General features: G+C 50.5%; 1 protein-coding gene across 1 annotated transcript; it reads left to right on the top strand.

The window, feature by feature from the left end:
- The first annotated feature begins 287 nt into the window (after positions 1 to 287).
- LOC119975413 (lymphotoxin-alpha-like) lies at positions 288 to 4,206 on the top strand. The gene is made up of 4 exons (XM_038815029.1): positions 288 to 542; positions 1,431 to 1,482; positions 1,843 to 1,908; positions 2,578 to 4,206. Exons 1-4 carry the CDS (start codon positions 366 to 368, stop codon positions 2,988 to 2,990), a joined length of 708 nt encoding a protein of 235 aa, XP_038670957.1. The 5' UTR covers positions 288 to 365; the 3' UTR covers positions 2,991 to 4,206.
- Positions 4,207 to 15,028: the final 10,822 nt, after the last annotated feature.

Below are 15,028 nucleotides of genomic sequence, written 5' to 3'. Positions count from 1 at the left end.
GGGATGCCAGGAGGCGCTACATCAATGCACGTTATTTGGTGAGATTGGTTCTCTCTCTGCATGTGGCTCCACATCCTCTCTCGCTGCAATGAGAGATTTCATTGGGGACACATTTGGCTGCGTTCGAGTCTCAGCAGGTGAGTGAAAGTTAGGCAGGCAACATTCGTTATCAGCAAGGTTTCCAAACGCTACTTTCGACTTGGGGCATTCCCCGACTCCCATTACATCAGAGCCGGCGATGATGTGGCCCAGCCCATTTATATAGAGCTGCTGGGGAGCTGCTGAACTCAGAAAGCACTTGAGAGAGAGTCAGAGAGAGAGAGAATCAGTGGATCAGAGACACACACACACAGCTCTCACTGACCATGAACAGCGAAAACAAGTTACTGGACCTTGAGAGTGGAGCAGTGATGGTGCTCAGGGAGTCAGAGCCCAAGAGAAGCTGCTTCTGGCAGTCTATCTGTGCGGTGGCTGTACTCGGCTTGCTGGCTGTGTCTTCTTACCTCCTCCTGTGTCAGCTCGGAGTTCTCCCTTCAATGCAGGTGAGTGATTTGGATAATAGTGATCAGGTTGTGCCTTGTCTATCCCCTTCCCCGTCCCTTGCATCCCTACTTTAGTTGTTAAGGGGGGTGTATTTATTTGAGTGCATGTCTGCTCCTGTCAGTGATTGTTTAGCTCACTCACAGCCGATTTGCCGTGTCTCTAACGCCTGTATTGAGTAGCAGACACTTCCAATTATCCAGCTTTTACCTGCAGGCGAGTTGGTTAATGGGAGTGGCTTCTCTGCTGGATAAGGATCTAGATCTAGAACATACAGGGCAGAAGGAGGCCATTTGGCCCATCGAGTCTGCACCGACCCACTTAAGCCCTCACTTCCACCCTGTCCCCCCTCCTAACCTTTTTGGACACTAAGGGGCAATTTAGTATGGCCAATCCACCTACCCTGCGCGTCTTTGGACTGTGGGAGAAACCGGAGCACCCGGAGGAAACCCACGCAGACAGGGGGAGAACGTGCAGACTCCGCACAGACAGTGACCCAGCGGGGAATCGAACCTGGGACCCTGGCACTGTGAAGCCACAGTGCTCGCCCTATCTGTGATGTGGACACGAGTGACACAGAAACAGGAACAGTTCCCTCCCAATCTTGTCAGGCAGCCCAGTCGGAATGTACCGGCCGGGCTTTCCGAAGATGCAATAATACAACCCATTACACATCTCAAAATCATTCTCCCTTATTACACCTATATTGTTCCTGCTGGTGTCAATTACACCTCAATTATAACTGTCTGGGAGAACGAGTTTTTTTTTAAAGCACATCAGAACAATAGAATAAAAAGTTTGGAATGAGGGAACTATACTTGTAGGTTGAGTTTCATGAGAATTCGAGTGAATTTCACATCTTAATCTCTTTCCTTCTTCAATTTTTCCAGGATAGAGAAGTAAAGTTTGACACCTCCAACACGGCAACCAGTCAGAGCAGAGGTGAGTGCTCTCTCTCTCTCTCTCTTTATCAATCTTCTTTTGTCTGTCTCCCTCCCTATCTCCATCAGCATTTCTCTCTCTCAGCCTGTTATTCCTTTGCCCAGCATCGATCTCCTTGTCAAACTCTCCTTTGAGCTTATCCCTCAACCATTTTTCACAACTTCTCCTTTGCTACCTGTGTGTGGCAGTCAATATTAACCTCTCGCTGTCTCGTTCACTGACTTTTCCCTCGCCTCTCTCTCAATGGCTTCCCCCCCCCCCCCCCCCCCCCCTCTCTCTCTCTCTCTCTCTCTCTAACAGTTGATTTTCGCTCCGTGTGCACGGCAATAGTGACTGAGAATTCGTCTTTTCCATTTCTAGGTTTGCCTCATCTCTTGAAGCAAGTGGGAAATGACCGAACGGGGAGAATTGCAGCTCACCTGACAGGTACAGAACTCTTCTCAACCTTCTAGGATAACCCCTGGTGGCCACCGCAGGGGAGGGGGGGGGGGGGGGGGGGGAAGGGAGGTGGAATCTTCACCAAGAATCTTCACCAAGTCACTGCCCAACCCCTCCCATGATGTGTCTGTCTCTCAGTTCCCTGGTGGTACGAGACCTGACACTTCACTGAAGTGAGTATTATCGATGTGTCACCCCAGCCTCCGAACGAGGGTGAACTTCACACAACTGGGAATTAAATCCAAACCCAGTCTTGTTCTGACTTCTGGTTGCCGCCAGCAACGAGGAGTCAAATCCTGACTTCCATGGGGTTTTTTTCCTAACATGTTTCCTTCAGTGTCCAATGAATAGGGCTTGTGCTGTTTAATATTTAACACAAGTAGGTACACTCTGATTTGGGGGTCAGAGACCTCTCTGTTGTCCTGGCAACCTCCATCCCTCACCTAATATATTTGAACAACAGAAGACCTGTTTGTTATCACATGGGAGGTTGCTTTGAGCGAATTGGTTGCCCCCATTGCCTTCAAAACCAGGATGGAGACTTCAAAAGTGCTCAACTGGTTGTAAAATGCTTTGATTGAGGTCTTGAATGGAGCTTTGTAAATTCAGGCCGTCTTTATCCCATCCTTATGTTGCCTCCTCTCTCTCCCCTCGCAGCTTCACCAATTAACAAAGGAAAGAATGTGATCTGGCAGAACGAGACAGATTCCACCTTCACCCATGGCGTGGAGTTCAGGGACAACCGTCTGATTATCAAGACCCCTGGTCAGTACTTTGTCTACACCCAGGTGGTCTTCTACAGCAGGGGCTGTCAGGATCAGGCCATCTACCTGAGCCACGAAGTGGCCAAGCTGTCACCGAGTTATCCGGAGGAAGAGTTGCTCCTGAAAGCCACCAAGTCCGCCTGTCACTATGGCAACCATGGAGATCCCTGGTACAAGACTTCCTACCAGGGAGCCATATTCGAGTTCGAGGAGGGAGACGAGATCTTCTCCAGGGTTAACGAGGATGTGGTGGAGTATGTCGACACAACTACAGGAAAGAGTTTCTTTGGAATATTTGCTGTGTAAGGATTCCGAGTCACTCCCAGTGATTAGCGACGATGGACTGAGAATTTCAAATTGGAATACAGCAAAGACTGTTTGGGACATATTGTCCTATCCGGCACTAATTCAATTCCCTCTGATTTTATTTCTCGCAAAGCGAGGCTTTTAATTTAATGTGTTGGGGTTTTAAGATTGGGTAATGTGATGGGTTATCACAGTATTGTCAAGGCAGGTTCATGCACAGCAGAGCACGGAGAAGGGGTGGGCTGGGATCCACCTGGAAGAATAGGCTAGAGGCGATCAATGGCCGACAGCTTCTCTCTGATATTCTTATTCTCCCACCCACCCTGGGAACAAGTGTAGGCATTTCACTGCTGGGCAGGCAGTCCTCCTGTTTGATGAAGTGAATTATGTTGTAAACATATGAGGAGACAGTTGTGGAATAATTGTTCTCTACATAAGCTGATTTTTGTTCATTTAAGTTATTGCTAAACAAGGGGTTATTTAATTTATCACATATTTAAATGATATTTAATGTTTTTCACGTTATTTCAACTGGTGCTGCTCAAGGAGAGAGTAGTTCGATAGTCGAACTCGCTCTGGTCTGATATTCAGACTGGTTAGGTCCATGGGATCAGTTGTTGGTCCTTGAAGAATATGGTCTATATTTTACCGTCTATTTGTGTTATGATATATCTCGGACTTCATTGTGAAAGTTGAGTCATGTTTGTTACACAAAGTCGCTGAAGATTTCAGTGGGGCATCAACTGACTTTCCACCTTTCAAGGCGAATGGGCACAGGACATTACCTTGCGAGAATGTGGATGGCCAACACTCAACCAATTAAGTTAAGAAAAGAATCCTCACCAAACACTACCAAAATCACTCAAAAATATATGATGTTGAATAATTTGAAGAAACTGTTCATGGATTATTTCTGTTTTGGCAGTCATTCTTTGAATTTTGGGGTTATCTTTGCTATGCGGAAGCCACTTTTCCATTGTATCATATAACTTCCATTGGCCATTGTACTGACTGGGTAACACACAGCGAGAAATCTAATCGGTTCCACATACTGAGATTTTTTTTGTGGATCTGGGAATATTAGATTGCTGATGTTAAGTGTGCTTCATTGCTCAAAATCTGTGTTTTATTATAATTGTAACATCTGTTTTAAAAATAGATTTCCATGGTGTAGTTTTGCAGAGTTTAGAATGCTCCAGATTGATTTAATTTATTATTTAAGTGTATTTATCAATTGTTGTATTTAAGTTATTTATTATATAAATTATTCATTATTGCTGTGTGGATGGACAGGAATTAATAAACATATATTTGAAGAAAATGAACTCTTTCCCTCGGATTACTGCACTTTGATTTGCTTTTGTAGCTTTTTGCATGGGCAATGGGTCCAGGTAAGGGAGGGAAGTTTGCCAATTTACGGCTGGGAATTCAAATCCAGGATCATCCGACTGGGAGTCCAAGCAGGGATCGGGACTTTGGGGATCTCATGGGTTTCAGAAATTGGGAACCTGACAGAGGGGGGGGATGAAAATTTGGGAATAAAAACGTAGTAACAGCAGCAGGAGCTTGCCACAATTCCTCAGATCTGCTGCACCACTCATAGAATAATGTTCCAACAGTGCTGAAGGAGGTCAGTCAGCCCATCGAGTCTGCACCAACTCTCTGAACGAGCCCCCTACCCAGGCCCATGCCCCCGCCCTATCCCTGCAACCCCACCTGACCTTTTGGATACTTTTGGGGCAATTTTGCACGGCCAATCCACCTAACCTGCAAATCTTTGGACTGTGGGAGGAAATCTGAGCACCCGGAAGAAACCAACACAGTCACGGGGAGAACATGTAAACTCCACACAGGCATCACCCAAGGCCGGAATCGAACCCGGGTCCCTGGTGCTAACCACTGTGCCGCCTTTTCGCCATGGCTGACCCTTGACCTCCAATCCACTCTCACACCCATAATCCCTTGATTCCCTGAGAGGCGGGAAAGCTGTCGATCTTTGCCTCAATGCTTGAGCATTGGCAACCATCTGGAGAAGTAGAATTTCCCAGTTCCTCAACTCCCTGCGCTGAGATCTTTCTGGTCACCTGGGCCTGAAATGGCCAACCGCTGATTTTGCGACCTTGGCTTCAAATACTACATACACTCCCCTGCAAAGGGCAAATGCAGAATTTCAATAGCGTTCCTGCCGAACCTTCAGAATCTTCGTTCCACAGAGATCACACATCTCAATTCTTTAACGCTCTGGTGAGCATCATCCCGTCCTCCTCAGCCTTAACTCAAAGGGCATCCGTCTCATTTCAAGAGCCAACTGAATGAAACTTTGCCGCATTGCCTTTGAGGCAAGTACATCCTTAGGCACTGGCATCAAAGCTGTACCCAATATGCCAGGTCTGGTCTTTCTGCTTGTTGTAGCAAACTGCTACAATTCTGTGGCTTTCTTTCTACAGATACATCTAGATCCACTTGAAAAGGGAGTTCTACCCATTGGAGACCAGTGGAGAATCCCGCCCCTTATTTCAGGAGGGACTCTATTTGTCTGACACACATTAAAGAGGGAGTCAGACCATCGACCATAACTTTCAGGAGGTGTCCAACTATCTTGAAACCTACTTTAATGAGTGAGTCCACCATCCAAGACCCATTTTACAAAGATCACAAAGATTACAAAGAACAATACAGCCCAGGAACAGGCCCTTCGGTCCTCCAGGCCTGTACTGGTCATGATATCAACCTTTGCCAAAACCCTCAGCACTTCCTTGTGCCGTGTCCCTCCATACCCATCCTATCCATGTGTTTGTCAAGATGCCTTTTGAACGGCGCTAATGTATCTACTTCCACAACCTCCCCTGGCAACACGTTCCAGGCATTCACCACCCTCTGCGTAAAAAGCCTGCCTCGCACATCTCTAAACTTTGCCCCACGGACCTTAACCTATGCTCCCTGGTGTCCCTGCACCATGGGAAAGAGTGCCTGCCCATCCACTCTATCCATGCCCCCCATAATCTTGTAGACCTGTATCAGGTCACCCCTCAACCTCTGTCTTTCTAATGAAAACAGTCTGAGTCTATTCAGCCTCTCCACATCGCTAACACCCTCCATACCAGCAACATCCTGGTAAATCTCCTCTGCACCCTCTCCACATCCTTCTGGTAGTGTGGTGACCAGAATTATGCGCAATATTCCAAGTGCGGCCTTACCAATGTTCTTTACAACTGGTGTGGAGATGCCGGCGTTGGACTGGGGTGAGCACAGTAAGAAGTCTTACAACACCAGGTTAAAGTCCAACAGGTTTGTTTCAAACACGAGCTTTCGGATTCACCTGAAGAAGGAGCCGTGCTCCGAAAGCTCGTGTTTGAAACAAACCTGTTGGACTTTAACCTGGTGTTGTAAGACTTCTTACTTTACAACTGGAGCATGACTTGCCAGTTTTTATACTCGATGCCCCGTCCAATGAAGGCAAGCACTTCGCTTTCTTGACTACCTTGTCCATTTGTGTTGCCACCTTCAAAGATCTGTGGACCTGCATGCCCAGATCTCTCTGACTTTCTATATTCCGAAGGGGGTGGCCATTTTCGGTATATTTCCCCTCAATGTTTGACCTCCCAAAATGAATTACCTCACATTTGTTCATTTTAAAGAAGGAATCTAATGATCATGGACATCTTTTAAAGACGGGGGGGGTCTCGGCGTAGCGGAGTGGCACCAACCACTCTGCACCTTTAGGGGCTAGGCCCGCGCTGGAGTGGTTGGCGCCACGCCGACTGGCGGCAAACGGCCAAGGGCCTTTGACGCCCGACACCCGGCATCGGGGCTGGCTGAAAGGCCTTCGCCGCTGACGTCACCACCGGCGCATGTGCGGTAAGGGGGGGTCTCTTCCGCCTCCGCCGTGGTGGAGGCTGTGGTGGCGGCGGATGAAAAAGAGTGCCCCCACGGCACTGGCCCTCCCGCCGATCAGTGGGCCCCGATCGACGGCCTGGCCAGCGTGGGGGCACCCCCCGGGGTCCGATCGCCCCATGCCCCCTCCCAGGACCCCGGGGGCCCGCTCGCGCCGCCAATCCCGCCACCACCAGAGGTGGTTGAAACCACGGCGGCGGGATTGGCCTCTTAGTGGCGGGACTTAGGCCCATCGCGGGCTGGAGAATCGCCGCAGGGGGCTCGTCGATCAGCGCGGAGGGCACGCCGATCGGCGCGGCGTGATTCCCGCCCCCTCCAATTCCCGGGTGGCGGAGAATTCCGGCCACGGCGGGGGCGGGATTTTCGACGGCCCCGGGCGATTCTCCGAACCTGCGGGGGGCTCGGAGAATTTCGCCCCATATTTCTGAATCTACGGTCACAATATTCCCCTTTATTTCTGAAAATATCAACTGTTAATTTTGCAACTTGAACTGAGACAGAACAAAATACTTTAAAAAAAAGACCACCTTTCAGATTGAAGGGGAAAAATCAGATCCCCATCAGGGGAGTGTTACGGGAGAGACATTTTGATAATTCAGAGAGCCACCCCTAAGCTTGCCTCTGTTTAATGAAAGTGCTGGGTATGGAAATATTGGCTGCCACAGACAGACCCACCCCTTGCAAATACACAATGGGTGAAGTATTTCAGGGGACGTCCACCAGTCACTGCAGCAAGAGATTACAAGATGGTTTTCAGCAGAGGAAAGAAGCTGAAAACTGGTCTCTCTCCCCCGTCTCTCTTTTGGAACAAAAGTCCGGAAGCCTTTTTCTTCACAAATTTAGAGCACCCGATTATTTTTTTCAATTAAGGGGCAATTTAGCATGGCCAATCCACCTTCCCTGCACATGCTTTTTTTTGGGTTGTGGGGGTGAGACCCATGCAGACATGGACAAACTCCACAAGGACAGTGACCCGGGGCTGGGATTGAACCCAAGTCCTTGGTCGGTCCGGAAGCCAACTTTATGAGTGAACGACCAGCGAACCGAGATCTCATAATAATTGCAATTTCAATCTGATTGTATTCGCAAAACCAGCTCATGCAAATCGCCCACAACATTTAACAATCTCGGTCTCCAAGACGATCACATAACCGTATATTCTTTGAACTGTCTTTTAGTTCGGATAACTTGTGTATGTCTTTGAAATCACAACGTTATTATTTTGTTCCTTAGGCCTGTGGTTGACAATTTCCCGCAGAGAGAAAGGAAATTTAAATGAAAACAGCTCGAGCTGGGAAGGAAGGATCCGAAGGTGCCTATTGAAAAACACCCTGAGCTCAGCCTTTAAGGCTGAGGTTTACCTGAAGAGATGTGCACCTCCTTTATCTCTTTCGAAAGAGAAGCACAGCAGTCAAAGTGGGCGGCCCAACAGGTAAGCCGGCTGCCGGATTCTCTGCCCTGCGATGGGCCGAGTGGCCATCCGTTCGCGGCGGGTCCCGTCGGCGTATGTTGCAACAGGTACTTACCGGCGGGACCTGGCTCCGCGGGCAGCCTCCGGAATCCTCGGGTGGCGTGGGGGGATCTGGCCCCGGTGGCCTAGCCCGCAATTGGAGCCCACCGATCCGCGGGCGGGCCTGTGCCGTGGGGGCACTCTATTCCTCGGCGCCGGCCGGTGCAACAGTCCGCGATGGCTGGCGCGGAGATGAAACCTCCCCCCCTCTGCTGGGATACGCCAGCACACGCTGGCGCTCCCGCACATGCGCCAACTCGCGCCGGCCGGCGGAGGTCCTTCTGGCCGGCCAGTTGGCATGACGCCAAGCCCCTTCCGTCCCGGCCGGTGTGGCACAAACCACTCCGCTGCCGGCCTTGCCCCTGAAGGTGCGGAGGATTCCGCACCTTCGGGGCAGCCTGACGCCGAAGTGGTTCACGCCACTCCTTCAGGCCGGACGTGCCCGCCCCGCCGGTTTCTGTAGAATCCTGCCCAAAGTTTCAGAACCCTTCTTCAGAACTAAAGAGTGGGGAAGATGTGATTCTATATGAGAGGGGGTGGAACAGAGATTAGTGAGAGCTGGGAGAGATTGCAGCAAAGATGCAGCAAAACGTAAGAACCAGTGACAGATGGCCCAGTGGGGGTGGGGGGGAAGGGAGTCCTTTGACATGGGGACAGAAGAATGTTTGGGAAATTAAAAAAAGGTAAAGATGGAGGAGAATGGTCACAGTCTGAAGTTGTTGAACTCAGTATTGAGCCCTGAAGATGGTGACGTGCCCAATCGGAAGATGGGATTCTCCGGGTTCCCAGTCGTGCGTTTCTCAATGGCGGGAGATGGTGCGCTGTTCATTGGTGAGGGGATTCCCTGCTCCCGCTGCCTGTCAGTTCCCATTGAAGCCACCCCACGCCGTCGGGAAATCGGCGGTCCGGGATGCCGGGCCGGCAAGACCGGAGAATCCCGTCGCCAGCGAGGAGCCGAAGAATTCCGGCCACGCTTCTGCTTCTCCGGTTTGTGTCGGGATTCACTGGAGAATTGCAGAAGGCCCAGGCTGGACAGATGGGCATGAGGGCAAGGTGCTGAGTTCAAATCACAAGAAACAGGAGCTTTCCTGAGGCAAGTCCGACAGACGGTCAAAAGCAACATTTTAAGCACATTCCAGTTAGTGTCAGATACATAACGTCAGCAATTCCATACCCTCAGGAAACAGCCTGATCAGACGTACCTGGAATTTAAACAGCTTGCTTTTGACCGGTGGGTATGGGTATTTGAAATTGAGGCTACTTCCAAAACCCTTCATGAAACAATTTCTTTTGAGTACAAAATCGCCATGCCCTTCCCGGTAAAAACCCGCACGCAGGAACAGAGAGTAACAGTGCCCAGGCAAGCAGAACGTTTTGCGATTGTGAGTTGACCCGTGAACCCTCATCCCAAAGGAAACCCTTCCCTCATCACCCCCAACCAACGGAGAAAGCCAGAAGATAGGATAGTGGATGGAAACTGTGTGTTCTGGGAAGAAGGGACATTCTGAAACACAGCGGGGCCTAGTCTAGCCAGACATTATCGTACTAAGAAGAGGAGTGAGGCCATGAGGCCAGTGTGTTTGAATTGCTGTAAGGTAGGACACATTCATACTGATTGATGGAGTTTACAAGGAAAACCCATGGGATTTGTTGGAGCACACAAACCACACGCAGTAAATGGGAGTCAGACAGAATGCATAGTAGACTTGGGTATGGCTCTGACTGTGGCAGCAAATCACTGTAGCCACACTACTGTGATTGCGGGTGAGTTTTTGAAAAATCTCCCGTGTGTTCCAAGGATTCTGTGTCAAAGGGAAGAATGGCCACTATTCGCCGGAGTTAGGCGAGTAAGCCTATAGTGGGTGAGGGGTACAGGGGAAAGAAATTTGGGAAAAGGCATTATCTCCAGTAGTGGGTGCAGTAAGTGCCGAGGTGTTGATAAAGGGGATTGAAGGAGGATTCATGTTCATCCCCTTATACCGGGCGCACAGGTAGTCACCGCCAGTTTGCCTGTTGGATGGGATCGACCTGCTCCTTGGCAATGATTTGACAGATTCAAAAGTGAGATCATCCCCAATAACCTCACCGAAACCTATGCCAGCGAGACAGAACAGGTACAGGGGAGAAAGTGCCGGCCTTTTCCCCTGGCTGTGTGGTAACCGCGTCTATGGCCAGACAAGCTCCGTCAGGGGAGGCTGAATTGGCGCTGCAGACAGAAGACTCCTGCGCTCTGGTTATATGAGATCTTGTTGGGTCTAGAGGATCCTGAGGAGGTAATAAGTAAGTCTTCCTTTGTTGCTGTTCTGCTGAAAATGAGGTGAAGCTGAGGAGGTGGAGACTCGCCTTTCCCTCACAGGCCTGCAGTGGCCCACCAGGTAATGGCACAGCCGACGTGGGCACACAAAGAATGAAGGGCCAGGCATAATGGGATATGTAAAACCCAAACCCACATCATCCGCATTTCTACTGGGCAAAACCACCACAGGGATGTAGCAAGGTTTTACAGAACCAGATTGTGGGGAAACCCCAGTCTGCAATGAAACCTGCTGCTTCGATTCCCACGCTGGCTTTTGGGGAACCATTCAGCAAGGTGTGAGTGGACTGTTTGGGGCCCTGCCCAAAGTAAGAGGGGACGACCAAGATGTCGTGACCGTCAAGGATGTGGCTATCCGTTTCCCAGAGGCTGGTCCCCTTGAGAACCCAATGGTGGGTGGACTGACCCAACACTTCATCTCTGGTCTGCCCGCCAAGATCCAGTCGGACCACCATCTCAAATTGCATGTCTGAAATATTCCCAAAGGTCAGGGGTAACCTGGGTGTGACCCAGCTGACATCTTCAGAGAATCTCCCCCAGTCGTAGGGGACGGGGGGGACAGGGGACGGGGGGGGGGGGGGTCTTTAACAGAAGACCCTGCTCCCATGCCCACCTGTCTGTTCTTGGCCTGCTGCAATGTTCCAGTGAAGCTCAATGCAAACTGGAGGAACAACATCTTATCTTCCGGTTAGGGACGCTACAGCCTTCCGGCTCAACATCGAATTCAACACTTCAGATGATTTGCTCTACCCCACCTCGACCCATTTGATTTCATTCCATTTCATTTCAACTGTCTTTTACCTTTTATTTATTTCTTATCTTTCTTTATATATATATATATATATATATATATATTCCCCTCTATCTTATCCACCCCTCCTTACCTTTTCAACCCTTTACTTCTCCCTTCCCCCTACATCTGTCACAGTTTACCCTCTAATGTTAGTTTCTCTGCAGCCTTTCACACCTTTTGTTCTCTCTGGGGACTGCCATTAGCACTCTGTTTCCCTGGGTTTCTGTGGCCATTAGCACCCCATTTCCCTGGGTTTCTGTGGCCATTAGCACCCTGTTTCCCTGGGTTTCTGTGGCTATTAGCACCCTGTTTCCCTGGGTTTCTGTGGCCATTAGCACCCTGTTTCCCTGGGTTTCTGTGGCCATTAGCACCCTGTTTCCCTTGGTTTCTGTGGCATTAGCACCCTGTTTCCCTGGGTTTCTGTGGCTATTAGCACCCTGTTTCCCTGGGTTTCTGTGGCCATTAGCACCCTGTTTCCCTGGGTTTCTGTGGCCATTAGCACCCTGTTTCCGTGGGTTTCTGTGGCTATTAGCACCCTGTTTCCCTGGGTTTCTGTGGCCATTAGCACCCTGTTTCCCTGGGTTACTGTGGCTATTAGCACCCTGTTTCCCTGGGTTTCTGTGGCTATTAGCACCCTGTTTCCCTGGGTTTCTATGGCCATTAGCACCCTGTTTCCCTGGGTTTCTATGGCCATTAGCACCCTGTTTCCCTGGGTTTCTGTGGCCATTAGCACCCTGTTTCCCTGGGTTTCTGTGGCCATTAGCACCCTGTTTCCCTGGGTTTCTGTGGCCATTAGCACCCTGTTTCCCTGGGTTTCTGTGGCCATTAGCACCCTGTTTTCCGTTTCCCTGGGTTTCTTGTGGCTATTGAGCACCCTGTTCCCTGGGTTTCTGTGGCCATTAGCACCCTGTTTCCCTGGTTTCTGTGGCCATTAGCACCCTGTTTCCCTGGGTTTTCTGTGGCTATAGCACCCTGTTTCCCTGGGTTCTGTGGCTATTAGCACCCTGTTCCCTGGGTTTCTGTGGCTATTAGCACCCTGTTTCCCTGGTTTCCTGTGGCTATTAGCACCCTGTTTCCCTGGGTTTCTGTGGCCATTAGCACCCTGTTTCCCTGGTTTCTGTGGCAATTAGCACCCTGTTTCCCTGGGTTTCTGTGGCTATTAGCACCCTGTTTTCCCTGGGTTTCTGTGGCCATTAGCACCCTGTTTCCCTGGTTTTCTGTGGCTATTAGAACCCTGTTTCCCTGGGTTTCTGTGGCCATTAGCACCCTGTTTCCCTGGGTTTCTGTGGCCATTAGCACCCTGTTTCCCTGGGTTTCTGTGGCTATTAGCACCCTGTTTCCCTGGGTTTCTGTGGCCATTAGCACCCTGTTTCCCTGGGTTTCTGTGGCCATTAGCACCCTGTTTCCCTGGGTTTCTGTGGCTATTAGCACCCTGTTTCCCTGGGTTTCTGTGGCTATTAGCACCCTGTTTCCCTGGGTTTCTGTGGCTATTAGCACCCTGTTTCCCTGGGTTTCTGTGGCCATTAGCACCCTGTTTCCCTGGGTTTCTGTGGCTATTAGCACCCTGTTTCCCTGGGTTTCTGTGGCTATTAGCACCCTGTTTCCCTGGGTTTCTGTGGCTATTAGCACCCTGTTTCCCTGGGTTTCTGTGGCTATTAGCACCCTGTTTCCCTGGGTTTTCTGTGGCTATTAGCACCCTGTTTCCCTGGTTTCTGTGGCTATTAGCACCCTGTTTCCCTGGGTTTCTGTGGCTATTAGCACCCTGTTTCCCTGGGTTTCTGTGGCTATTAGCACCCTGTTTCCCTGGGTTTCTGTGGCCATTAGCACCCTGTTTCCCTGGGTTTCTGTGGCCATTAGCACCCTGTTTCCCTGGGTTTCTGTGGCTATTAGCACCCTGTTTCCCTGGGTTTCTGTGGCTATTAGCACCCTGTTTCCCTGGGTTTCTGTGGCTATTAGCACCCTGTTTCCCTGGGTTTCTGTGGCCATTAGCACCCTGTTTCCCTGGGTTTCTGTGGCTATTAGCACCCTGTTTCCCTGGGTTTCTGTGGCTATTAGCACCCTGTTTCCCTGGGTTTCTGTGGCCATTAGCACCCTGTTTCCCTGGGTTTCTGTGGCCATTAGCACCCTGTTTCCCTGGGTTTCTGTGGCTATTAGCACCCTGTTTCCCTGGGTTTCTGTGGCTATTAGCACCCTGTTTCCCTGGGTTCTGTGGCCATTAGCACCCTGTTTCCCTGGGTTTCTGTGGCCATTAGCACCCTGTTTCCCTGGGTTTTCTGTGGCTATTAGCACCCTGTTTCCCTGGGGTTTCTGTGGCCATTAGCACCCTGTTTCCCTGGGTTTCTGTGGCCATTAGCACCCTGTTTCCCTGGGTTTCTGTGGCCTATTAGCACCCTGTTTCCCTGGGTTTCTGTGGCTATTAGCACCCTGTTTCCCTGGGTTTCTGTGGCTATTAGCACCCTGTTTCCCTGGGTTTCTGTGGCCATTAGCACCCTGTTTCCCTGGGTTTCTGTGGCCATTAGCACCCTGTTTCCCTGGGTTTCTGTGGCCATTAGCACCCTGTTTCCCTGGGTTTCTGTGGCCATTAGCACCCTGTTTCCCTGGGTTTCTGTGGCTATTAGCACCCTGTTTCCCTGGGTTTCTGTGGCCATTAGCACCCTGTTTCCCTGGGTTTCTGTGGCCATTAGCACCCTGTTTCCCTGGGTTTCTGTGGCCATTAGCACCCTGTTTCCCTGGGTTTCTGTGGCCATTAGCACCCTGTTTTCCCTGGGTTTCTGTGGCCATTAGCACCCTGTTTCCCTGGGTTTCTGTGGCCTATTAGCACCCTGTTTCCCTGGGTTTCTGTGGCCATTAGCACCCTGTTTCCCTGGGTTTCTGTGGCCATTAGCACCCTGTTTCCCTGGGTTTCTGTGGCTATTAGCACCCTGTTTCCCTGGGTTTCTGTGGCCATTAGCACCCTGTTTCCCTGGGGTTTCTGTGGCTATTAGCACCCTGTTTCCCTGGGTTTCTGTGGCCATTAGCACCCTGTTTTCCCTGGGTTTCTGTGGCCATTAGCACCCTGTTTCCCTGGGTTTCTGTGGCCATTAGCACCCTGTTCCCTGGGTTTCTGTGGCCATTAGCACCCTGTTTCCCTGGGTTTCTGTGGCCATTAGCACCCTGTTTCCCTGGGTTTCTGTGCCATTAGCACCCTGTTTCCCTGGGTTTCTGTGGCCATTAGCACCCTGTTTCCCTGGGTTTCTGTGGCCATTAGCACCCTGTTTCCCTGGGTTTCTGTGGCTATTAGCACCCTGTTTCCCTGGGTTTCTGTGGCCTATTAGCACCCTGTTTCCCTGGGTTTCTGTGGCCATTAGCACCCTGTTTCCCTGGGTTTCTGTGGCCATTAGCACCCTGTTTCCCTGGGTTTCTGTGGCCATTAGCACCCTGTTTCCCTGGGTTTCTGTGGCCATTAGCACCCTGTTTCCCTGGGTTCTGTGGCCATTAGCACCCTGTTCCCTGGGTTTCTGTGGCCATTAGCACCCTGTTTCCCTGGG

The sequence above is a fragment of the Scyliorhinus canicula genome, chromosome 13 (assembly GCF_902713615.1).
Source record: "Scyliorhinus canicula chromosome 13, sScyCan1.1, whole genome shotgun sequence".
Taxonomy (NCBI): domain Eukaryota; kingdom Metazoa; phylum Chordata; class Chondrichthyes; order Carcharhiniformes; family Scyliorhinidae; genus Scyliorhinus; species Scyliorhinus canicula.
The sequence above is the reverse complement of the archived record's forward strand: the minus strand, read 5'-3'. Positions and strand labels throughout refer to the sequence as shown.

Bases quoted from the DNA above. Each gene is read 5' to 3' on its own strand.
- LOC119975413 (XM_038815029.1), top strand. From the start codon at position 366: ATGAACAGCGAAAACAAGTTACTGGACCTTGAGAGTGGAGCAGTGATG. The intron at 543-1,430 runs GTGAGTGATTTG...CAATTTTTCCAG, and splicing joins GAGTTCTCCCTTCAATGCAG to GATAGAGAAGTAAAGTTTGA. The intron at 1,909-2,577 runs GTACAGAACTCT...CTCCCCTCGCAG, and splicing joins AATTGCAGCTCACCTGACAG to CTTCACCAATTAACAAAGGA.